We start from the raw sequence: 25,862 nt of genomic DNA on the forward strand, positions 1-25,862 counted from the left end.
ATTCTCTGCTGAATTAATCAATGTAGAGAAGGGTTTTTAGGTGATGGAGTATCTAGGGGGAGATCTTGCTGGTGGCTGGCAGCACAGGAGACATGTTAGTGTTTGTTAACTGCAGTATTTTTTTGTCCCGATCCTCCTGGTTACAAGGAAGAAATGACAGAGAATTGCCAAGTGGTAGGCCCCAATTCGTTAGTGTTTCCTGATTGTGCTGGAAGTCATCACTCATGGCCAAGGAGAAGAGCAGCTCCCAAGTGCTGTGGGTAGACATTGATGGTGTGTTTTCTCACAGGCTCTGCAGCATCATTTGTGTGGCAAAGACTCTGTGGACTTCTGCAAGCTGCTCCCCTTGAGAGCCCGACTCACTTCCAGGGAACACCTGGACAATCTGCAGTTTGATTTCCACTGGGCAGCGGTGACTCCAGCCAATTCCTTTCGATGCACTCCTGTGAAGCCACTTCCCATTATTCCAACAGCTCTGGCAAGAAACTTGAACAGTCATATGAATATTGCTCAAATTCAGGGGACCTGTAAGTGTGGGTAAGTAATAAGTATATTCACCTGAAATGTTTGTGTTGTACAGGCTGCCTAAATAACTGGGGCAGTTTTTCTATAGTTAAGGCAACTGTGAAAGGTAAAGGGAAATTACCTCAATATGTACAAAGTTTGGTACAGGTTTAACAGTTATATATTTTATTTTTCCTCCAAGAAAAGTCAGGAATGGTAAAAGGATATCAAATTTTCTTCCAAGTAGATACTGCCCATATTCAGAAAATCATAGACTTAGGATTTGAAAGGAATCTCAGAAGGTGAGCTGGCAAATCTCTCTTCCAGAAGGACTTCTAAGTTTATTAGTCCAGCCCTCAGCACCCAACAATTCTGCCATTATTACTTAGCCTTTCTGCCCTGCTCTTGAGTGGTGTATTTGCAATACTTGGACTAGATTGGCGTGTTTGTAAAGGTTTCTGGGCTCTTTGATTACCTCTGAGTAAAACCAGCCTAGGTCCTAATCTGTTTAGGATACCCATCTTAATGGCCAAACTGACTTCAATGATGGGGTTTTACTTTTCTGAACTAGATAGTCACTCAGGATAGTGATGGGGAGAACACTATCAGCTTGCATCTTTTTATGGAAATGTATAAACTAGATACAATGAATAAGCACTGGAGCTGTGTTATTCCTTGAGATCCAGAACTAGAATTGGGAAGAGATCATCTTATTCTAGTGGTCCTCAAACTTTTTAAATAGGGGGTCAGTTCACTGTCCCTCAGACTATGGGAGGGCCAGACTATAGTAAAAACAAAAACTCACACTGTCTCCACCCCTCAGCCCATTTGCCATAACCCAGCGTGCGGGCTGTAATTTGAGAACCCCTGTCTTATTCCTTCCTGTTGGTCTCTGAACCTCCCTATTCTTTTACAGAAGGAAAAGCTTCCTTCAACATAGGAGAAGGGACTGGCCCACACAGGGAGTTGAGTAGAAATTCAGACCCAAGTCCTAGGACTCTCAACTTGGAGTTCTTTCTACTATTTTTCCATCTGTCTACTATTCTCTATCACACCCAGATTTCTAAATCATGTTAACCTGATTTGTTAGGAAATTAAATAGAGGCAGATAATGAGGGGCAAAATATAAAAAGATCTTATTTCCATCATTAGATAAGGAACATTCAAATGTATAAGAATAAGAGTCATTACCCAGTTTTTAATTGGCTTAAGAGACAGAAAGGCAAATTTCTATGGAAGAAACCAAGTTCTTAATAGCCATATGAAAAAATGCCCCAACTCACTAGAAATTAGAAAAATGCAAACTAAAGCTTCTCTGGATCATCTTTATACTAGTTGTGTTGGTAAAGTTGGCAAAAAAAGAAGAGTGACAAATGTTGAAGAAACTGTTAGAAAATAGCTCTCTTGGTAAAACAGTAGATGCGTGCGTGCCTTTTCCTTTTATTTCTCTGAGATACAGGCCTAGCAATGGTATTGCTGGATCATAGAGTGTGTACAGTTTTATAATCCTTTGGACATTGTTCCAAACTGCTCTCCAGAATGGTCCACCAACAGTGTATTAGTGTCCCTATTTTTGTATGTAGTGGACATAAAGCCCACTATTATAATGATTGTGTTGTGTGTGATTCAGACTTAGAACAGAATAACTCAAAACTTCTACAAGCAAAATCTCGAAGTAAAACTCAGCTTGGATACAAGTTCAATTAAAATTTTTGTAAGAAATAAAGCAAGAGTTAAAAAGAAAAAGAACTGAAAATTGATTTTATATAAAATACTGTTGTATGTATATGAAATGTTGTTTTTCCCCAGTTGAAAGTAAGCTTCGTGAAAGAAGAAACTTTCATTTTTGACTCTGTAGCCTCAGTTTAGCAAAGTGCTTGGAGCATTAGTAAATGTTTATAAAGCTTTTAAAAAAAGAAAAGAAAATGGATTTTGTAAATGAAATGAAAATGTGAAAAAGTTTGAAAAGAAATGAGAATTTTGAAGGAAAGACTGGGAAAAATTAAGAGCTTAACATAAAAAGTACAAAACCATACCCAAACAATGGACTCTTTTAAGGGAAGGGAAGAGAAGGGAGTAAGTAAATATTAAGTGCCTGCTATGTACCAGGTATTTTGCTAAGTCTTTAAAAAATATTTCCTCTTTGGATCCTCACAACAAATTTGTGAGGCAGATGTTATCCTCATTTTACAGTTGAGGAAACTGAGACATTGAGAGAGTAAGTGACTTGTTCGGGTCATACAGTTCTTGTGTCAGAAGCAGAACTTGAATTGAGATTTTCCTGACTCTAGGCCTAGTTTTCTCTCCACTGAATCATGTAGCTGCCTTGATAATTAGAATAGCCCAAATGGAATTAATATTTCCACAAGAGAAAAAGAAATTAAAAACAACAACAAAAAAAAAACCCAACACCAAAGATAAAAGACAAAACATTGAAGACAAAGTAGGTATTTACTATTAAAAGGCGGGGGAGATGGGGTACCCTGGAAAACAGATCAAGGAAAAATAATTAAAGATTAAGTACATTACTTGAAAGTTATGACCAAAATTAAAATTTGGACATCCCATCATATTTCAAGAAATCATAAGAGAAAATTGTTTAGATTGGTTATAATCATAGGGCAAAATAAAAGTAAGGAGAATGCATTGATCAACTCCTGAAAGGAACTTCCTAATAAAAATTCCCAACAACAGTGAAAAGGCCCCCGTGCAGGAACATGTGGTAAAGAGCAGAGAGTAGAAAGGAGAGCCTGGTGAAGAAGGAAGGCTAGTTGGCCCAGGTCCCTTCCCAAATGAAGGCCCCAGGAGGAATTCTCCAGGGGGAGAAGGGAGCTACATAGATTGAATGATATTCTAGGGCAAGAAGGGATCTAAGGCATGTGAAAAGCAGAGCTGAGAGACATCAAAGGAAAAAAATACTGGAAGCAGCCAGAAAGAAAGAATTTAAGTACCAAGGAGCCATAGTCAGGATCACATAAGATTGAACAAATACCACATTAAGGGATCAGAGATCTTGGAATACAGGTGTCCAAACTCTTCCCACTTACAAAGTTTCTTAGTGAGAGTGGCTATTTTAGACCCTCCTTTCTGGTTTATAGTTTGTTTCTCTCTAGTAGGTAAGACGTCTTTGTGGATAACAGTATATCCTAGTAGCTTTCATTTAAAAATGAAATAACTGTCCTTCTCTTTCAGGTATCTTACAATGGATGAAACACGCAAGCTGTTACTATTGCTTGAATCAGACCCCAAGGTTTATTCTCTGCCATTAGTTGGAATGTAAGTGTTGCATAATTTATGGAAAGCCATAGTTTTTGCCAAAACACATACAAGAAGCAGATGTACTCACTGCAAATAGTGGTTTAAGAAGTGCTCCTGATGGATTTAAAAGGAAACAAATAGCAGCAGCACATCAAAAGATTTTAGTTACCATTTGGATCGCTTTAATCCTCCTGGGTAGGGTAGAATCGGGAGATTCTCACAGGAATATATTCAGGAAAAATTTATTGAGCACTTACATAGCAGGATCTGTTGTATGTAAGCTCTTGGAAGGACATACAGGAGAATACAAGACAGTCTTTGCTCTTGAGATGATTTGTTATCTAGTTCAAGAGGAGATTGAAAAGAGAAGTAGAGAAGACAAACATGATGTCAGTGGAAAGAGAGTGTAGGGCTTGAAGTCAAGAGATGTAGGTTCAATAAGGTTTTGTAAGGGTCAATATTGAAAAATTATCCATGCATATGTTTTGAAATTAAAAAGCTTTAATTAAAAAATAAAAAAAGAGAGAGAGAGAGAGAGAGAGAGATGTAGGCTCAAATTCTGGCCCAACCACAAACTTTCTCTCTCAAAGATGCAAGCTCTAACTCTTTTAATACCTCTCTTCTTTTAAAATATTTTAAAATTATTATCAACTTGAAAACATGAACAAACAGAAGCATTTTCAAAACAAGGAAGAATGGAAAAGTAAGATCGTATATGAAACTTTGAATTTCTATTAAGTACAAATTGGGATTTTTGAAAGTATCTATAACATTTAATGTGGCAGTTCTCATACTATACTGCCTGCCTGTGTTCCCTTCTGAACATTTTTCTGCTTTCTTCTTTACAGTCTAAGAAATTCCAATGATGCTTTTTTTTTCTTTTCTTCTTTTTTTGGAGTGTTCTCGCTGTTGCTTTTCTCTTCTCCTAATAAAAGTCCTTCTGTATTACAAATAAGTTTCATCAAGCAAAAAAGATTCCTGTATTGACTGTGTCTGATGGTCTGTTTGTCTTTCTGCACTTTTAGCTGGGAGGTGGCAAGCCTAAATTACGCTGTCAGACTTGTGAATTGTGCTGGGTCCTTGATCTGCTTGGAGTGCTTTCTCTTTCAGAGTTGTTTTCTTTGTTGGTCTTATGTCAGTGTATAAATTGTTCTCCTTGCTTCCCTCTTGAGTCAGTTCATGCAAGAATTCCCCAGTTTCTCTGAACCCATGCCCTTCATCATCTGTGGCAACATACTCATGTTCTATCCCATTCATAGATTGTGCTTGCTAACCCTCCCTGAGTACCTGGGTTACCCGTAATCATAGGAAGTAGAGCCTCTCAAGCTCCTTAGGAGGGAGGCTGCAGAAGGGGTGCATGGCCTCAGCATCGGTGGGGCATTTCCAAAGGGCCTCCCAGAGTGGCCACACTGCAGTGCTCCCGGCCTGTCTGCCTGCAGCCACTGAGACCCAGCTCCAAAGTGGGCATAGCGCTCACAACGCAGACTTCATAGGGCTATTTCTGTGCCTCAGTGCTCCTAGAAATGTGAATGATCTGGCTGGGAGCATCTCTGGCTAAAGAAGCCTCCTGTGGGATGTAGTGGTGGAAGAAATCTTTAAGGACAGATGGGCCTGGATCTTTGTTCTGAAGGATTTGGGTGAAGAATTGTTTGGGTAGTGTGCACAGCTGCTCCCTCTGGTGGCTTCTGTGACAGCTCTAACTTGTAAGGGCCTGCTTTGAAGCTCCTTCACAAAAACACATCCTGGTCTGTGCTGCTCATGTCCTGTTTCTTTAGTTAGTAGCTTCCTAGTCCCATCCTTGCTCTTTTTCCTACTGGCAGGAGATGGCCATTAGGGGCTCCCTCCCTCTTTGATCATCAGAATGGGGTTCCAACATTTCCTTGTGTTAAGGACCTGTTGAGTCTTTGCTACTTTAGGATCTGTGGTTTTGTGGATTGGGGTATCCCATCTATACGTGTGGGTGGGGTTTGAAAATGGCTGTTACTGAATAATTTATTCCCAGTCAGCCAGAGTGGTGAGGCTGCCAGGGGGAGGCCACACAGCGTGCAGTGTGATTTTTTTTTTTTTTTTTTTAATCATTATTTATTAGATTCTGTTTGTAAATGTGTGAGAGAGAGGGGAGAGGAGAGGAGAGACAGAGATATTCTTCCCTTCTGTGTTCCCTCTACCCCTCACAATGAGGGAAGGGGGACTATAGCTTATTTGTGTTCCTGGGCACGTAGCAGAGTGCTTTGCACATCCTTCAGGCAAAACAAATGCTTGTTGTGTCTCATAAGAATTCTTTTTGCCCTTTTCCTTTTCATAGTTGGCTGTCTGGTATCACTCACATCTATAGCCCCCGGGTGTGGGCATTTTGCTTGCGCTATATGTTCAGTGCTGCAGTTCAAGAGAGGTAAGTGAGATTTTCTTGCCATCTGTTTGTGGACAGAATTTGCATTGGAAGGGAACTCTGTACTTGAGCAGGGCCTGGGCACTCCCTTTATACAGACCTGGTGCCGAGTCCTGATAATTCACTCCTTGTGTTCTTCAATCCAACGTGTGAATGGTAGGAGGGAATTTTAGGAGAGAAGTGATTGATCTCCTTTGGCTTTCGTATTGGAACCAGGTGTGAGATGGCAGAGAGATGGGGCTGATGTAGAATGTCATTTGCAGAAACCTGCCAGTCCTCTTAGATCTTCAAACAGTCCTTGGACACATGTTTGGCAAAGAGGTTGTAAGGCTAACTCGTCACTTTTTAAGTATTTAGACTCCTTGCTCTGGAACGTTGGTTTTCATAGATCAAACTTCCGTGTGAAATTATTACCTCAAAATTGTGTTTTTTCTTTCATTCATTTCTTCATTTTTGCCACCAATAACTTACTTAAATTGTTTCAGATAGAATTATAGTAGTTGTTTGCAAAATCTTTTCCTTGTTTTTAATAATTCTAATTTTCTATCAAGTTTTTCTCTTTGCTCAAACAAGTTAACAGTGTAACCCACAGACTGTGATTCCAGAATGAATCCTACATCAGGATCCAGTTGTTTCCCTCTCTGTTAATAGATCCACTTTGGGGTTCTTTTGTGTGTGAGATGTTATTCAGTGTTTGCCATGTCTGACACTTGGAATTCATTTCTTTTTTTAAAATTAAATTTATTTTTTGTTATAATTTAAGTTCCAGACTATTTTCCTCTCTCCCTCCCCACCCCGAGCTATAGCAGGCCACCATTTGCTGGGGAAAAGGATTCCTTCTCTGGACTTACTAGCCAGGATGGTTTAGTCTGTTTATTTAGTCTGTTGTTAGGAGCATACATTGATTCAATTCTATTTAAATTTGCTTCAGGGTATCCTATTATCCTATATTATTCACATAGGTGGATGTTCTGAGTTAAAAGGATTCCTTTATTGGTAACTCTATGAGAAAAACTTGGAAATTTAGTGGACTAAAAAATTGATTATATGTAGTTGATCCGCCATCTCCACCACTGAAGCTTGTGTGGTCTTAAGCCAGTTGAAGAGAGCCAGATTTTCCAGAATGAGGCGGGGATGTCCTCTTCTGCCCTCTTCAGCTGGGTGGGGTGTTCAGGGCCAGGCCTCAATTTCCAGGAAGCTAGGAGAAGGCTTTGGCAGAAATAAGTTCAAACCATGCTGTGTGAAGACTTGATGAAGCAACAAGGGATGTTTAGATTTGAGTGGCAAAAACTCAACTCAGGATGGAATCACTTGATTCTATTCATTGCCTGGAAAAGGAAGACAAGATGGAAGCCCCTGGACCATGGGGGCAAAGTTAGAGAGGGACAGAATTAGATCAGTGGAAGCAAAAGCTCCCTAACCGGCTTAGCCCAAAATGGGCCTGCAGGATCTTTGGTTTGTCAGTTCAAAGAATTTGGGAGCTTCCGAACATCTTAGAAGTAACTTAATCCCTCTCATTTTACTGATGAAGGAGCTGAGGCTCCAAGAAGCTTAAAAATAATTTTTATATTCTTTTAATCACTTTTACTAGACATAAAGAGATTAAAAATAAATTATAATTAGCTACATGAATGGTATTTCACCATCATCATCATTATCACCATAAATTATATTTCTTACTAGGTTGAAAACCATTAGAATTATGTGTAGTTTTCTTGGGGTATGTGATGTTTGGATGTGGTAGGGGTATAACTCCTAATACCCAGTAGGCCTAAAAAGGCAACCTTTACATTGGGCATGTAAAACAGTTGTTGTTGGGTTTTTTGTTTTGTTTTGTTTTGTTTTATTTTTTGGCTGAGTCAATTGGGGTTAAGTGACTTGCCCAGGGTCACAGAGCTAGAATTGTTAAGTGTCTGATGCCAGATTTGAACCCAGGTCCTCCTGACTTCAGGGCTGGTGGTCTATCCAGTGTAACACCTAGCTGCCCTTGTGTAAAACAATTTTAAATTGCCATTATTTAGCATATATTAAGGTCTGTTGAATAATGTCAGTTGAATAAATTACTCATGAAAAGTATAATAAGTATGTACAAATCCACTTTGAATTTTAATAACAATATTCATTCATTTTTATTAATTGGGTAATTTCTTCAGAAGTTTCCTGTATTCTTAAGCATACTAAATAAGTTCTAATCATATGATATGTTTTTTGTAGGGTTTTTTCCGAATCTGGGAGTTTTGTCATCATTCTCTACTCCCTGACACACAAAGAGCCTGAATTTTATGAGTGTGTTCTCCAAAATGGCCAGGGAAGTGACCTACGCTTTCAGTTACTAACCAACAGGGAGACCTTACACCTTTTCAAAGTAAGTGCTTTGGTTCCTTTCCATTGAAATTGTTCAGTCCTTTCAGCCATGTCTGACTCTGTGATCCCAGTAGGGGTTCTCTTGTCAAAGAGCTTGGACTGGTTTTCTGTGTCCTTCTCTACCTCATTTTACAAATGAGGAAACTGAGACACACAGGATAAAGTGACTTGCCCAGGGTCACCATCTGACTCAGGATTTATGGTAGTAGTTTAGCAACTTACACTTGATGTTTGGATCTTTTAGAAGTATCTTTGGTTTTAAATCAGTATCCTTGGCCATTCAGGACTCATGCATCATTGTTAAGCTCTCCATTTACGTTAGGTTTAATAGCCCTTCAGGGAGATGGTTGTGACCAGAACAAGAGCATCCTTGAGGCTGCTCTCATGGACCCTTGGCTTGGCTTTTTGAAAAACCAGGCCGGTGGCATGTATATGTCTGTGACATTGTCTGTTCTGTGGAGAGGACAGGCTACAGGGCCTGTCCCCCTCTGCCCTTCAATTGCTTGGATGGTATTGAAATACTTTCTATCAGCTTGAAAGAATTTTTTTTTTCCACTTGGGTCAGTTTGTTACTCAGCATAATTTAAACCCACATAAATCACAGGAATATCTAGTTAGAGCATGTCTGGAAGAATGGTGGGTAAGGTGGCAGCAAGTGCCAGCTTAGAGAAGAGCTGTCCAGCACCCCCAGCCCTTGCTTAGCAAAAGTCTGAAGTCATCCCCCAAACCAATGAGAAGCTGCAGCAAATGATTTCTTGGGCCCCAACACTGCACAGAAAGTCAGCAAATAATGCATGGGAAGGTAGAAAGTGAGCAACTAGCAGATTCAGTGCCAGTATGGACAAGCAAACCCAAGAGTCCCATCATCACCAGGGAAGACCCAGAGTTCTCTGGGCCAGAAATTGCCAGTGTAGAAGCTCTGAAACTGTTGGGAAGTAGCAGCTAACAGTACAGGTGTGATGAGGGCAAAAGTTGTGCCCTAAGATACACTAGAGGGCCCTAAAAAGACAGTGTTTGTAATCTTAAATCTGAGGGGTGGGAGTGTTCCCAGGAGCTCAGGGCTCCATAAAAACTGCCCAAAGGGACTCAGGAAAATGTAGATTGTCCACAAGAACCACACAGATCCCTAGATCAGGTGAACCAAGAGAAATACTTGAAACTCCTAAGGAGAGCATTAGAATTGCGTAGAGAAAAAAGTGTTAAAGAGTTAAAGTGTGTGTGCACTGCGCGTGTGTATGTATTGTCTCTGTGTGTGTATAAGTGTGTGTGTATTTGCACATTTTCTATCTTCACTGTGCCCTCTGGTCCTGGGAGATCCTGACAACTTTAATGTGTGAATTCTTCGTTTCCAGGAAGGCCACTGATGTGTGAGTCTTCTCTCCTAGACATGCGTTCCTGGGTGTGCTCTTTACTAACAGGTGGTTCCTTCAGTCTCTCCAGCTTGCCTCTTCATGGAGCCGCTGCTCTGGCTAATATGGTCTCATTTCCTAGGAGCCCATAACTTGGGGAAAGTTCCCCACTTTTTCTCTACGCGATTCTAATGCTCTCCTTAGGAGTTTCAAGTATTTCTCTTGGTTCACCTGATCTAGGGATCTGTGTGGTTCTTGTGGACAATCTACATTTTCCTGAGTCCCTTTGGGCAGTTTTTATGGAGCCCTGAGCTCCTGGGAACACTCCCACCCCTCAGATTTTTAAGATTACAAACACTGTCTTTTTAGGGCCCTCTACTGTATCTTAGGGCAGAATTTTTGCCCTCATCACACCTGTACTGTTAGCTGCTACTTCCCAACAGTTTCATTTCAAACTGAATGTTCCACAGGTACCTGGAAGTCAGCTGGTCCAAAACAAGACCTATCTTAACTTCAAAGCTGACCCCTCAACTGAATTGTCTATCTCTAGCAAGGGCCTCAAAGGTGGGATGTTATTGAAAGAACATTCATATTTTCTCTCTCTTTCTCTCTCTCACACACACACATACACACCACACTCTCACCTCACCTCACTTTTTTTTATTTTTTTTATTATTTTTTTATAGCTTTTTATTTACACGATATATTATACGCCTTTTGTTTTTGCCCAAGATATTCTTGACTTTTTTTTTTTTAATAGTATTTTATTGGGGCAGCTAGGTGGCGCAGTGGATAGAGCACCAGCCTTGAATTCAGGAGGACCCGAGTTCAAATTTGATCTCAGACACTTAACACTTCCCAGCTGTGTGACCCTGGGCAAGTCACTTAACCTCAGCCTCAGGGGAGGGAAATAAATAGTATTTTATTTTTACAAATATATGCAAAGATAATTTTCAATATTCACCTTTGTAAAACATGTTTCAGATTTTTCTTCCTTTCCCCCCACCCCCAAGACAGCAAGCAATCCAATATAGGTTAATCATGTGCAATTCTTCTAAACATATTCCTATTTTTGTCATTCTGTGCTTTTCCTTCCCTCTCTCTGCACTTGCTGTGTCTGTCTCTCTCTATCTCTATCTCTTTTTCCCCTTCTCTCTGTCTCTCTTTCTGGGTGGCGAGTACTTGACTGCTTTTGGTTTCTCAGAGCCAGACCAAGCCTGTGACTCAGGGATGGTGGTGAAGAAGAGGAACACTCATTTCTTAGGTGGGAGAGCTCGTTCCCATCAGTCCTCTGTGTCTCAGACATAAAGCCTAGAGATGGATGTGACCGTGTTTCTGTTCTCTTAACTCCTGGCTTTTCCATTTTAGAATGTTGAGCCCTCCCAGAAGAGTGCTCTGCACTTTGAACTGAGTTCAGAAAACCCACCTGCAGAAGCGGCGTTCTTTAACCAAGTCTCCAGGAGTCATGCCATGAAAAGGTAAGGGAAGATTTTAGTGACCATGATATTAAAATTTCATATTGAAAAGTTCACGCCCCAAATCTTTCTTGTAAGGCTTTCCGATGAAAATGCTCCCATCACCTCGTAGATGTTTTGTAGATACGAATATGAATATATCATCTTTGTATATAGCAAGAGAAACCTTGATGGTTTGATGGAATGTATCTCCCTTCAGGCAGGCTTTGTGACTGTCCTCAGTGCACAGAAACTGAGTGAATGCTCCATAATGGATGGATGAATTGACTGATAAAAGGGCTTTTCAGTCTGCCTTGTTTATCATAATACACAGGAATGAGTATTTCTTGACTTGAATCTTTTGAACACTTCCCATTCCTACAGTTCCATCAAGTTCCCAAAACACTTTCCTCCACACAGACTTGTGTGTTTTATAGCGGGGCAATGAGATTGATGACATGGCCATGATCACAAATCAGTAAGAGTTAGTTTGTCTCAGTCTCAATTCAAATTTTAGGTGTTCCCCCCCCCTTTTTTTTTTTTTTTTTAAATATTAAAATGTATTCTTTCAGTTTGTTTGGGAAATGAAGATACTGCCTTTTGCCTAATTCTTTATAGGTATCCAGTCTCTGGTATACAGTAGGTGTTTGATAAATGCTTGCAGTATTCATTTCTCCTGGTTAACAGAGTTCCACTGGGGAACTTTTCCATGTTAATTGTTAAAGCCCCTTTCCTTGCTAACTATCTGCTCTCCCAAATTTATTTCATACTTAACCCCTCCTGGTATCTGTCTTACCTCTTCATTTTGTCTGAAACTTCTTCCCATAAATATATGTACCTTTTGACAAAGAAAAAAAATGTTTGCTTGCTTGACTTCTTGAGCAGGTTCTAGAAGGTCTAGTAAGGCCTCTTGCCCCACTTTTCTTTCAATATAATGTTCAGCTGGCCCTAACATCCCTCAGTACTACCCTACTACCCACAAGGAACAATCATTGGAGAGGATTTCTCGCTGCTTGTGTGATTGGGCTTACCAGTTGCGCCCAGAGCGCCCCTTGTGTGGCTGATTAATCTTTCTAATCTCCTTCTCCTGCAGGGCTTCCCAGAAGTTATCCCCGGGGCAGCAGGTCTCTGTAAGTGACCATGATTCTGGTGTGGTAGATGAAGATTTGTCTCCAAGACCTGTCCCTAATCCTCACCCAGCGAGTCAGAAGGTATTCCAGCCTGGAAGGGCAGTGGGGCTTCCCCCAGGAAAGCATTAAAGCAGAGTCCTGGCCTTTGCTAGGGCAAAAGCTGCAAGGCTTCTGTGTCCCCTCTCCCTCCTAATCTCCTCTGCCGTTCCCTTTACAAACAAGGCTTCTGGTTTGTGTGGCTTTGGATGGGCCACCTAATCTGTTCCTCAGTTTCCTCATCTGTAAAATGGGAATGGTAATCCTGGCACTAATCCTGTCTTGTGGTTCTTTGAGGAAAACCTTTGACAAACATGGAAGCTGTTCAAGTCTGAGAGGTGGAGTGGCTCTCTTTGGAGGAAGCCTTGGGGTATGGACATTGGGGCAAGGAGGTTAGATTAGATTACTCCTAGAAGAGGCTGGATCTGTCTTCCTTCTCCACTGCATCATCCTTGGCTTTGATCTAGGAGGGGTTGATGCCCAGTGATCTTGTCCTGAGGGAGGCAGACATGCAGGACCCTTCATTTACACCATGCTAACCTCTAACCCTTGAAGATGTGCTGCCTGGAGTTTGTGTGCTTACTGCTGACCTTGCATAAAGCAAGAGGTCCTAAAGAACTAATTCTGGCTCCCCTCCCCTCCCTCGTTCCCCCTTGTTATCTCCAGGTGTCTGCCATCCATCCTTCGGTTCCTGAGCTCTCTCTGGTTTTGGATGGTAGTTTTATAGAGTCGAGCCCATCGCCCAGTGAGAGGAAAATGGCAAATTGCAAGACCAGCCCTTCGTTGCTGCAGTATCCAGGACAGATGAGCTCATTTGCTCAGCATTGTGACCAGAAGCAGAGCCCCGTGCGTGATGCTGAGGAGCCCCTTTTGGTTCGGCTCCCGAGTCAATCCGGCCCAGGAGCCCCTTCTTTGAAGGCACTCAGAGAAAAGCAGTCACCTCCTTACAGACTAGTTGGGCCCCCAACTAGGAGTCCCTCAGGGCCACCGTTCTCATCTACACCTTCTCCCTCAGGGCTCCCCAAACCATTGTCTCCTGAGGCATCGGTGCAGAAATCAAAACAGTCCCCAGAAAATCATAATATTTACTCCAATGGAAACACATGCCAAGGGGCCCTTCTGGCACCGTGCTCCCCACTGGATTCCAGGCAGGCTTCTCCTCCCCCACAGTGGCTCCCCCATGGTTTGGTTCCTTCACTCCAGAATTTTGGCAGGCCCACCGAAATTCAGGTGTCTGCTCCTCCAGCTCCATCTTACTGTCCCACTAATGTCTGCAGCTGCTGTCAGCACCATGGACATCTGCAGTGTGGTCAAATAAATGTTTGGTCAGGGATGCATAAACACGGGCTCTTCCAGGAAGGCAATGCTTTTCAGGAGGGTAGCCATCCCTTTCATCCGAATGCCTGTCCAGCTCTGTGCCATAATTCAGTGAATTCTTCAGGCAGCCCCATGATCCTGAGACAGCAAGGGAGCATGGGAAACTGTAGCACTTCAGACGTAGCACCTGTGGGGAGGCTTGGGGCCTACTCCAGCAATCCACAGTCTTGCCCAACATGCATGTCCACACCCAAGCAAGCCAACGATGGAATGATGGGATTATCTCCAGATGCCTACAGGTTCCTTAAAGAGCAAGACAGACAACTGAAGTTACTTCAGACTCAGGTGGGCTTGACTATTTAAATTGACTTACCTAGAAATTGAATGCACATTGTCCTTTGTGTTTTGCCTTTTTTTCCCCCCTGAGGCAATTGGGGTTAAGTGACTTGCTCAGGGTCCCACAGACAGAAGTGTTAAGAGACCAGATTTGAACTCCTGACTTCAGGGCTGATGCTCTATCTGTTGCGCCACCTAGCTGTGTGTTTTTTTTTTTAAAGGATGCCAAACCCTGGCCTTGCTTAAAAGTGTTTGTGAGTTGAAGGCAAAATGTTTTAAGATTTGTTTCATATTTTGAATATTCTAGCTTAACATTAACTCTTTTGGAAACATGTCCTCCTGTAGCTGAGAAGCTACACAGTATTGAGAGGAGAGTAGCTTGGTGGGGTCAGGGTCCTGGAGCTTGTGTTTTATAGGGATGAGCTGAAAGAATTGGGAATGTTTTGCCAGGGAGAGAAGACCTGGGGACATATGATAGCTGTCTTTAAGTATTTGAGTCTTTTAAAACTGCTTCCATAATCTGTGCTGGGGATACATGTGCAAAAGGCCCTGCCCTGTAAGAGTTTAAGGTGATATAGCACTTGGAGGGATGGTGGCCATGGGGGGAACTTTGACTTGTTGGCCCCAGGTACTGTGGGGAAAGTCACAGGGCAGTAGGCTGCCATGTCATTGTCAGTGATGATGGTCATTTAATTGGGTTATTGTTTCCTGAGCAAGCGATAGAAGGGAGAGTAGGAGACTCACAGGTGTGAGGTGCCCAAGCTGGGCTCTTGTGGGCTTGATCCGGATGAATTGGAGCCTGGTCTGGGCTGTCTAAAGAGAGCAGAGTTGGCTGAGGTGCCTCTTGTTTGGGCACTTCTGCAGCACATAAGTCCTGTTAATGAGTGCATTGGGTTTCCTGCATGGGCAGATAGGATTTCTGAAGGTCTAGAGGATCACTCTGGGAAGGAACATGTCAAGGTTTCTTTCCTGATTAGTATATTTGCTGCTGTATAGAAGAAGGATTAGATTAGGTATGTTGGCCCCTGAGTATTCAACCAGGAGTAATAGATGGAAAGGAAGGGAACAAATATTAAGTGTCTGTTGTATGCTGTGTGTACTGTGCTAACACCTTACAAATACCTCATTTGACTGGGAATTGACCAAGTGATAGGTACATGTTTGATGGCCTGATAATCTGGCTTATAAGAGCTGCCCAAAAGTGCAATGCCTCCTGTTCCTTCTGTCAGGGACGGTTGTGTCCCAGTAAGAGTGAGGTGAGAAGCTACTGGTTGACCCCTGGGGAGTCTGCTTGGAGGAGTATTGCTCAAGGATGTGTTGGACTCTCTGGAAGCCTCTGGAAGCTGGAGATTCTGTGCTTCCTTGTTTCTGCAGTGATCGTGGGCTATTTTCCTCACAGGTTTGGTTTTTGGTGGAAGTCCATAGGAAGAAAATAATAGAATAAAGCTTCTTTAAAGATTGACCTGTGCCAGCTGTGATGTATACAATGACTGTGGATTTTGTGGATTTTGACAAAGAGAAATCTGTTGGCAACTTAAAAAAATTAATATTAATTATCCAAATTCATTTTATTAAGGATGAATTAATGGAACAATCCATTAAAATCATTAAAACAAAAGTCTCGTCAAGTCTAGAAAGTTTTGACATAATCTAGTCTTTGTGTAGCCAAATTCACGAGCGTATTAACCATCTTGTTTGTGCAGAAATGCTTGTGATTTGGCACGTGTGGGTGCTGCCATCTCTGGCTCCTGGTCTAGGACCCGGAGGTCCAGAGTGTGCTTTCTCCTCTCCTGCCCCTTTAGGATCCCTACCTGGGCCTCAGCCAGCTCGAGGGCTTGGCTTTGATGCTCGAGGGCCTCGGTCTGCTCCTGCATGGCGGCCTCAGCTTGCTCAGGCTTTTCCTGATATTGTGAAGAGGAACTTAGTCTGGATGTCAGAATGGGAGCTATTATAGAAGTTGGTGGGCAGCTGGGGCAAGAGGAGAAGGGGGAGAGAAAGGCTGTGTTTAAGCAGAAGTTGGATGACCCTTTGTCAGATATGTTGTAGTAGTGGGGATCTTTTTCAAGAGGGGCTTACCTTAGCCCAGAAGCTGCTGAGGACCTCTCCACCTCTGAATTCTGGGATCCCTGGTTATTAGCACTCTCTGGTATAAAAAGTATTTACTTGCAATACATCATCTTAACTCCTTCAGCAGAATCTGTCCATCAGGACCTTGGTCCAGTATAGATGGATGTTGCTGCAACTTGGATCTACCAGGGCCCCAAGAAGTTAGGTTCTGAGGGTGAGAGGCAGGACTGGGCAGTCTGCCTGCCTCCGAGGCAGTTCTTTTCCATGGTGCCCTTTTGGGTTAAATAAGGGAAAATACTAAATTATTTGCCATTCCAGCCTTTCCATATAACATTTGTGCAGGAATTCCAACATGATTATATTCTCTGGTTCTTGAATTTTTTTTCAGGGGGAAAAAGTAAGGTTCATAACAAAAATAATGATGAATCCATGGTACTGGGTTAAACTGAGAGGCAGCTCCCTGAAATTGAAGGATCTCTCGGTGAATGAGAGTTTCCTGGTGGGCCCCTCTGGGGATGGCTGCACCATCTGAGAAGTGCTCAGAGCCTCAGTTTCCCTTTTAAGTCATTTAAAGTTAGGTAACCTTGCTCCCTGGTTAATTAGCCTGTTTTCCGCTTGGTCCAGATTCAGCGTCTGTTGGAAGCTCAGTCTCCACGCCCCATCTCCCAGACTTCCAGCGGTGATGGCACCATGCAGAGTGAGCAGCAGCTGGAATTTGTCTCCCTGGAGGCACAGCCTCCTCCTGGCCCGCAGCTGAGGAAGAGCGTGAGCATCGCTGTGAGCACAGGTAACTCCTGTTCCAGTCGCAGGAAACCCCTCATTTTGAGGCCTGGAAGAATTATTCTGAGGTGTTTGTACAATGTGCCAGTCTGAGGTTTCTGGGTACAGAGTAAAAAGAAGACCAGAAAGAACCAAGGCAGCGTTTGTGCCCAGGGCTACTGAGTCACAGAGTCATTTTGTCTGAGTGACCCTCCTGTTGTCCAGTTTACACTTTATAAAGGAAGGTTAGAACAGCATCAGGGTTCTTTCTTAAGCCTCATTTTAATAGTAGGTACTTAATAAATGCTTGTGGCCTGCAGCTCTTCTCTGAAGAGCATCCATGGGTGCTCCCCACTGCCAGAGCCCTAGGACTGTCCATAAAGCCTTCTTTCTGGGCCGCTCTAAAGCATGGAATTTCAATGTTAGAAGAAATATCTCCCAGCCCACCTCTACCTGTATGAGAATCCTCTTCCAGCTTCCCCATCAGTTAATAAACATTTATTAAGCACCGATAGTATGTCAGCACCTGTTGTGCTAAGTGCTGAGAGAAAGGAAGAGACCTAATTCTCCTGGAACAACTCAGTGGAATGGCGGAGACAGAAGGCCCCCATTTCTCCAGCTGTGGAGAAATCAGACATTGTTGCTCTTCGGTCATTTCAGTCCTGTTCAGACCCCATTTGGCAGAGTTCTGGGGTGATCTATTGTTTCCTTTTGCACCTCAGTTTATAGATGAGGAAACTGAGGCAGACAGGGAGAAGTGACTTGCCCAGGGTCACACAGCTAAGCTAGTTCATGTCTGAAATCAGTTTTGAACTTAGGTGGAATTTGAATTGCTACCCCCTGCAGTGCCACCTAGGGCCCAAGTGGGTGACAGACAGAATAAGTTGGAGATGAGGGGGAAAATCTTAAATGAGGGGGTGACAGTCTTTCCCTGGATGTGCGTTAGGGGCCTCTAGGATAGGGGGAGTGCTTACCATTCACTCCTCCTACCTGGCAGACCTTCCTCTTCTCTTCCACCTCTCTGCTTCTGCTCTCCACTCTATTTCCCCTCCTTCAATGTCCTCCTCCTCTGCCTTGGCTGCGATCCCCTCTTCTGGGCCTGCTCTGGCCTTCCTCTCCTTCTGCTCCTCTGAAGCCTAGTTGGCCCATGGGTGTCTCTCCCTAGATCTGAGGCCATGCTCATAGGATGCTGGCTTTCCTCCTGATCTCCCCTTTCCCACACGTGTGACTTTGGGCAAGTCCCGCTCTTCAGGCCTCAGTTCCCCCCCAAGGGCCTGGGTTCCCCTTGTCTGCCTTCCTCACAAGCTCTTCTGTGCTCCGGATGAATTAAGTGTCCCTCTGCCCTGGCAGCTGTGGGGGAATCATAGATTGGGGGAGCAGGGGGTACCTGGGCAGGGCTTAGTGTGAAAGAGATGAGGCCTAAGAAGTCTGAAGTGGGGCAAGGCCGGTTTTGGTGATGAGCCTGGGGGCTGGGACAGCCTGGCCTCCTGATCTCACGCACATGCACACACAAAACACGTATGCTCCAGGGGCCATGGGCACTCTTCTCCTGGTCAGCCTGGCAGCCTCTGGCTCCATGATGGGCAGGGCAGGTTTAGGGCCTCATGGCTCAGGCTCAGTTTGTGGCAGGTTTTTCTGGTCCTGGCTGAAAGATGATCTGAGCAGGGGAGTTGATGGTTGAAGGTGCCACATGGGGCCAGAAGAGCCTTATAGCTGAGACAGGGGAGGTGGCAAGAGGGGGCCCTAGTGCCCCTTCTCCCCGGATCTGGTCAGTGAACTGAGGGCCTTGGCTCTGCTGCTTCTGGGCACATTCTTCTTGGGGCATATGGTCCTGATGAGTGAGAGGCCCTGTAGGCCCTCCCTCCAGGACAGTATATTTGGGAAGGATAACTTAGAGGCTGCTGGAGGCACACCAGTGGACAGAGCCCCCTGGACTTAGAAGAGGAAGATTTAAATTCAAATCCACCTCAAATACTAGCTGCATGACCCTCTATCTGCCTCAGTTCCCTCAACTGTAAAATGAGAATAGTAATAGCAGCTACCCGCCAGGGTTATGTTATAATTATTATCATTAGATAAGTTTTTCTGAAAGTTGTTCAGAATTTACTAAACAAAAATGCAAAAAAATACATTTACTTTCATGATTACAACTGGATTGTTGCATTTTCCTGCTTAGGGCTAGTCTTCTCCTCACTAATAGAGCAATGGTCCATAGGACGACATGAATTAGCAGCGAGGTGGGAGAGTAACTGACTTCTTATTGTCACTCCGAAAACAAAGGCTCCACGTTATGTCCTGCAGGCATCATTTGGGCCTGGTATGATTTCTGTGTACTGAGTGTGATTACATTAGAAAGATGACACTTGGAAGAAAGATGTTCAGAGAAGCCCTTCTCAGCCCCTTCCTCACTTTTGTTCCCAGGGGCCAGCTTGTTTTGGGACTCTCCCGTTGAGAATCAGGAGTCTGAAACTTCGCTGAAACAGGATGATTCCAAGCTTTCGAGCGAAGACATCCACTTGTCCGTGGACATCAATAATGAAGTGACAGATCGTACCAGTATTGCATCTTCATTAAAGGCAGTCGATATTCCAAGTTTTGACGAGAGTAGCCACGTTGTCGAAGAAGAAACAAGCCCGTCCTTGGCTTTCTCTAGGTGAGGCCTTATATACCTGTTTCTACTCCATTTCTGGGTGTTGAATACCCTCCTTCAGTCAGTGGCAGCCAGAGATGGGGCCCAAGTGGCCGAGGTCTGGGGAGGAGGGCCACATAATCGTGGCTGAGTTACTTCACTCTGCTGTGTAATACCCCAGTTTCCTTATCTGAAAGACAGCCTCATAGTATCATATTGGTCCAAATGTGAACTCTTAAGACAACCCACACCATATTTGTCCTTTGGGGAAACAGAATGTTTTGAGAAACCAAAGACTTAGGTTTCCCGGAAGCTGCCCGGCGGGTCATGGGAATAACGCCTCCGGATCGTTTATGGTCGGAACTACGACGGTATCTGATCGTCTTCGAACCTCCGACTTTCGTTCTTGATTAATGAAAACATTTTTGGCAAATGCTTTTGCTCTGGTCCATCTTGCGCCGGTCCAAGAATTTCACCTCTAGCAGAAATGAATAGGGATGGTCATGATGATGAGATCTAATATTTAAAATAAAATTGGTAGAGCTCTGTCAGTGCATTGTTTTATGTGATCCAGCTGCACTCTAAGGTAGGTCTTGTAAAGGTCCTGTCCTGTCTCTCAGTTGTAATCCTTCTCTGGGAGGAGATCTCTTTTCTGTAAATCTTTTCCTCTGTGAGCAGGTTTCTTGGGAAGCTTCTGGAGCCTCCAGCCAGAGTGAAGGTAGTCTTATGCCCATTTAACACTGCATCTGTTGATTCTGGTCATTCGGTGAGGATGAGGGGCAGCTTGTGTCTGAAAAGGAGGTGAAAGGAGATGCTCTGGAGGGGAGGGGAAACCTCTTGAGGCTGACTTAGTCCAGTGTGGTACCCTCTGGTACCAAGTCAAAAACAGTCTAGTTTGCCTTCCTGTGAAGGCTAATCTTCATTTGGGTTAATTGGATGGGTTGCCCAGAAGAAAGATTTTCCTGTCTTCCTGTTCCAGGCTGAAGGGGAGGTACTCTGCTGGTCTCCCTTATTCTGAGGCCATAGAGACCAGCCCTCTCATTTTACAAATGATTAAGAGCCTCCAGGCCTAAAACTGTAGGCCTCTGCCCTGGAATCCTTCCTGCTGCCCTGCTTCCCAGTACTGCCCTCTTCTATCAGCCTGCAGCCTATGGGCCCCAGGAGCATGACTCAGAGACAGGGGGTGGAGACCCTGTAATAGACTCCCAACAGATAAGTAAGCCATTTTTTACAGGATGCTTGCTTGTAGCAATTAGATGCACATATCACATTGGGTAACTGGGGACCGCAGCTTAATCATTTCACGGCCCTCTGCTGAGAGCTGCCTCCTCCTAGCAAACAGCTATTTCCGCCAGAACCTGGGGGTCTCTCATATGTGGCATAATATGTCTATGGAAAGAGTTCACATTAGCCTTATTTATTTTACCTAATTTGATCCTATAAGTCGTAGACCTTTTTCCAGAAGAAGCTAAGTCAATTCGTACTCTTCAATTTGAATTATATGTATATATGTTTTTTAACTTTAGAAATCTGTCCTGTAGTCCCATTAATAGAATTTAGTTAATTACTTCTTAGGAGCAATTAATCATCTGTATTGATTTCTAGCAGTACACTTGATATAAATCTAATCTTCCCCAAACAAACGCACTGATGGGGATCCTCACTGTGTGCCCAATGTCGCCCACATTTGTTTTGAAGATCCTCGGGGAGCAGGCCCAGGTTTGCGGTATTATTCATGCCTGTGGTTTTCCCTGCTATGTATACATAGATGGCACCTGGATATGTGAGCTCCCAGTGACCCCTGTGCCACCTCTGTCTTCCTGATGTGAAAGCAGCCTCTGGAGGGTCAATTTTTCCAGCTGAATGCCTCAAAGCTTGATTGGTTATTGATTGCATTGTCCCAGTGGAGAAGCGTACATAGTGTTTAGAGACTTTTCTCATTTTCTTTTAGAAGCCGTGCTTTGACAAACATAAAATATTTGCCATTGTTGGGATCACTTTTTGAATTTTTTCATTTTAAATTCTCTCGAGACTTCAAATATTTTCATTTTCTGACTCTTTGTTTCTTTTTTGTCAAACTATAGCTTTTGTTTGCCAAGTCATAACAGCAAAATGTGCCCTTTGTACATCCTTGAGGGTGTTTTGTCACCACATCTGGAAAGCCATCAGACAATCTCTACCTAAATGTTGAAGATGCTTCTGCTCCCCATCTCATTATGTCTTTGACAAGCCAGAAATCCCACTCCTGGCATGTCATCTTTGCTGATTGCTGTGGGTTTACAGTTCAGAATGGAATGTTACATTTATCAGTGCAAATTAATGCTTTCTTGCACCATTCCAGCATAACTCAGATTGGGTGATGTAGTTAGGGGTCACAGTTCATTGGGAAGCGTTAGGTGACAAGGGCCTGATTAAACCATCACAGGTTGGGTCAGCTAGGTGGCGCAGTGTGTAGAGCACCAGCCCTGAATTCAGGAGGACCCCAGTTCAAATGTGACCTCAGACACTTAACACTTCCTAGCTGTGTGACCCTGGGCAAGTCACTTAACCCCAGCCTCAGGGGGGAAAAAAAAAAAATATCACAGGTTGGACTTGTGTTCGGCCAAACTGCTCAAGAGTCCACATTTTGTCCTTGTTACCTTCTCCACATGAAATAGTTAACTGATTTGAAGAGAACATGAAGTTTGGATTATTCAGCCAAAGTAATTCATAGCCGTAGCTGCATTGTTAATCTGCAGATGACGAAGATGGCTAATTTCTGCTTATATTTCATTGAGCTCTTATTGTCATTTTGCTGTCTGAAAATCTAATGTTGGGGGATGGGGTATAAATAGATGTCACTCATCAATGAAGGTCAGTCTTCCTTTGCTGAGACTGGCAGAGCATTCACTCACTGTCATGTCTGATCCTCAAGCTCCCAATCAAGCTTTTAATTTGAGAAGTTAGCAAATGAAAGCTGTGTTTTCAGGAAGTTTTCATATGACTGACTTTTAGCAATCATACTGCAGTTCTTCCCAGCTGATACTTAGGTTTTTTGATTTTGCTTTTTGATTCACTGGCTGGGATCGTGCTTTTTTTGTGTAAATTTGGGGCTCTTTATTGTTCAGTTTATAATTTTTCTTCATGTTCTTTGTTGCTGACGAGTCTAAGTTGAAAATTTACATCACACAGGATGAAACTGGAAAAGTTAAATATGTAAATTACAAGACCGTAGATTGTAGACCCAGAAAGTTAGTTTTTAGTTGAATTATGGGGTTAGTTGAATCTTTTTAGTTGAATCCCTTCATTTTACAAATGAGAAAGCTGAGGCTAGGAAGTAAAGTGCTTTGTCCAAAGCCACCGAGCAGGAGCAGAGGCAGAAGGTGCTGGTTGGCTTTTACGGTCCTGCCTTCCCTGCCCTGTCCTCTCCTGTTTGATCCCCCAACACGTCCTCTCCAGTCAGTAACTTGGGCCTCCTAGCTGCTCCCCAAACAATACCCTTCAGCTCTCTGCCCTGGCTGTCTCTCTGGCTATCCTCATTTCTGGTGTCTGTGCCTCCTGGCATCCTCGACTTCCTTTAAAGCCTCAGCTGAACTCCCTCCTTGTCCAAGAAGCCCTCCAAGTCCTCGGGCCTTGCCTCTGGTGGTCATGTCCTTTGTCAGTCCTGTCTGGAGCTTGTTGGTGCAGAGCTGTATCTGCTGGCTGGGAGCTGGCACATAGTAGATACTTCACAAATACATGTATTGACTGCTGACCCAGCCAATGGCAAATCTGCTTTTCTCTCCACTCTGCTACACTGCCGCCTTGTGGGGAAAATGTTATTTCTGTGACTGCATTTTTAATATGCTGAGTTTAACCACTTTTAATAATACTTTTCAGGGCACATGATATATTTTGGAAAATAAACACTTCTATTTTGAGTCAGACCAGTAGTCCAGCCAGCCTGTTTGGCCTCTGATGGTGCATGAGGGGAAGTTTGCTAGACACATGCCAGAATTGTCTGACCAGTCCTAATTTCCTGTTTCTATGCCCTCTTATGAATCTGTGAATCCTGACTTTGTGAGCCTTCTTTGAGTTTTCAGCCTCTGTAATCTAGTCCTGTATATAAGTACGTCCTAGGAGGTCTTGGTTCTCTGGGCCAGTTCAGTTTGCTCAGTTCCTAGGCTGGGGCTCAGCATTGGAGATACAGAGATGAAAAACCACAACCCTTTCTACCAGCTCACAGCTTAAAATAATGGAGGCCCACGTAAGAGCCAGAGTGCCCGCCCTGGTTTCAATTTACATATGACAGCTGAGCTGAGACTTCAAGAGGTGGAAATGTCCAGGGAGTTTCTTCCAGGAGTTGAGACAAGGCTTGATTGAATGGCCAGAGGCTGAAGGAGCTAGGATAAGGAAAGAAGAGAAGCATTTATTATTAAGTGCCTTCTGTATGTCAGGAGAAGGGGAAAGGAACAAACATGTTTTAAATGCCTATTATGTGTGAGGCACTGTGCTAAATGCTTTACAGATATCTCTTGTAATCCTTATGAAAACCCTGAGAGGGAGGTGCTGTTCTTAAACCCATTTTACAGTTGAGGAAACTGAGATAGACAGAGGTTAAATGGCTAGCTCAGAGTCACACAGCTAGTAAGTGGCTGGGGCTAGACTGGACCTCAGGTCTAACTTGAGGCCCCTTGAATTAGCCTTTGTTCCACCAACTGCCTCCTGGTATTTGAGGGCACTGGACTGGCAGCGCTGCTGTTCCCAAGGCCCTTAGCCTCTCTCTGTCAAGCTCAGAGGAGATGGTCAAGGTTCTGGGAGTTTGATTTGTCAGGCTGCCTCCTGCCTTCTTTCAGTCTCCCATGTTGCTTTAGCTCAATTGTCTTGCTGCCCTGTGAGTAGCAGGTTGTTGATAGCAGATGGGAATGAGGGGCTCCTTCTCTGTAGCTGTTCCTTCCCTTGATGGCTGTGGGGCCTGTGGTAGAATCGGGGTGCCCCTCCTCCTGAAATGCTGCCTATCTGCCTATTGGTGCCACAAGGTTGGAGGGTCTAGGTTGGAGGATTCTGTTGAAGGATAGATGGAAAGACCTGGTGGTCCTAAGGGTAGAAGGGCAGGAAGGAGGCAGAGGTCATGAGTCCTTAGGGTGCCTGGTTTAGGTCTGGAGTTTACAGTACATGGACACCATGATGGGGCACCTAGGAAGGCTTGGACATCTTCCATCTTAATGGAAGGATTAGAGTTCATCAGAATGGAGTGATTAGCTTGTCTGCCTACTAGTGGGGAAAAACAGGGGCGCCCGGGCCCGCAAACCTTGGGATGGGCTTGAGGATTGGGGGGAGAGGAAAGAGAGATTGGAGACAGACTAGGAAGGACCCAAAATCCTAAGCCAAAGAGTTGTCTTTTCTCCTGTAAAGAATAGGAACCTGCTGAAGGCTGTGGAACAGGAGAATGAGACTTTCAAATCTGGGCTTTCAGAAGTGTGGAAAGAGCACTGCTCTCAAGTCCAGGACCTGAGTTCAAATCAGATGGGGAAATTGAGACTCGTTTTATTTATTGAGGCAAATAGGGTTAAATGACTTGCCCAGGGTCACAAACCAAATAAGTATCTGAGGAAGGTGAGTCTTCCTGACTCCAGGCCCAGGGCTAACCACTTTGCCATCTACCTGCCTGATTCTTGACTTTTTGTCTTTAACTAATAAGTATTTTACTTTTTCCAATTATATGTAAAGGCAATTGCAATTTTTAATATTCATTATTATAAAACTTTTGAGTTCTAAATTTCTCTCCTTTCCTCCCTCCCTTCCCCTTTTTCTAAAACAGTAAACAATTTGATTTAGGCTATATATGTATAATCAATGTCAAACATTTCCATATTAGTAATGTTGTGAAAGAGGAAGCAGATCAAAAGGAAAAAAATCCACAAAAAATTTAAGTGAAAACAGCATGTTTCAGGCTGCATTTGGAGTCTATCACTTCTTTCTCTGAATGCACATGGCATTTTCCATCACAAGTCTTTTGGAATCGTCTTGGATCTTTGTATTACTGAGAAGAACTAAAAGTCTGTCACGGCTGATCATCACACAGTGTTGCTGTTACTGTGTACAATGTTCTCCTGGTTCTGCTCACATCACTCAGTATCAGTTCATATAAGTCTTTCAGAAAAACTGGGTTTTTCTGAAATCCACTATTTCTTATAGTACAGTAGTATTTCATTACATTCATATACCACGGTTTGTTCAGCCATAATGGGCATCCCCTTAATTTCTAATTCTTGCCATCACATAAGAGCTGCCATAAATATGTTTGTGCAT

The 25,862-nt window shown here is 43.5% G+C and overlaps 1 protein-coding gene across 2 annotated transcripts in view; it reads left to right on the forward strand.

Annotated features, from left to right (window-relative positions):
* Nucleotides 1-25,862, forward strand: part of STIL (STIL centriolar assembly protein) — a 45,482-nt gene that overhangs the window by 11,629 nt on the left and 7,991 nt on the right. For both annotated transcript variants that reach the window (XM_074266007.1, XM_074266008.1), the window contains exons 6-14: nt 290-537; nt 3,697-3,780; nt 6,068-6,154; nt 8,366-8,516; nt 11,233-11,342; nt 12,412-12,529; nt 13,151-14,146; nt 16,829-16,991; nt 19,385-19,616. In XM_074266007.1, coding sequence (XP_074122108.1) covers nt 290-537; nt 3,697-3,780; nt 6,068-6,154; nt 8,366-8,516; nt 11,233-11,342; nt 12,412-12,529; nt 13,151-14,146; nt 16,829-16,991; nt 19,385-19,616 — 2,189 coding nt within the window. The remainder of the gene's footprint in view (nt 1-289; nt 538-3,696; nt 3,781-6,067; nt 6,155-8,365; nt 8,517-11,232; nt 11,343-12,411; nt 12,530-13,150; nt 14,147-16,828; nt 16,992-19,384; nt 19,617-25,862) is intronic.

This window comes from Sminthopsis crassicaudata, chromosome 4 (genome assembly GCF_048593235.1).
Source record: "Sminthopsis crassicaudata isolate SCR6 chromosome 4, ASM4859323v1, whole genome shotgun sequence".
In the NCBI taxonomy this organism is placed as follows: domain Eukaryota; kingdom Metazoa; phylum Chordata; class Mammalia; order Dasyuromorphia; family Dasyuridae; genus Sminthopsis; species Sminthopsis crassicaudata.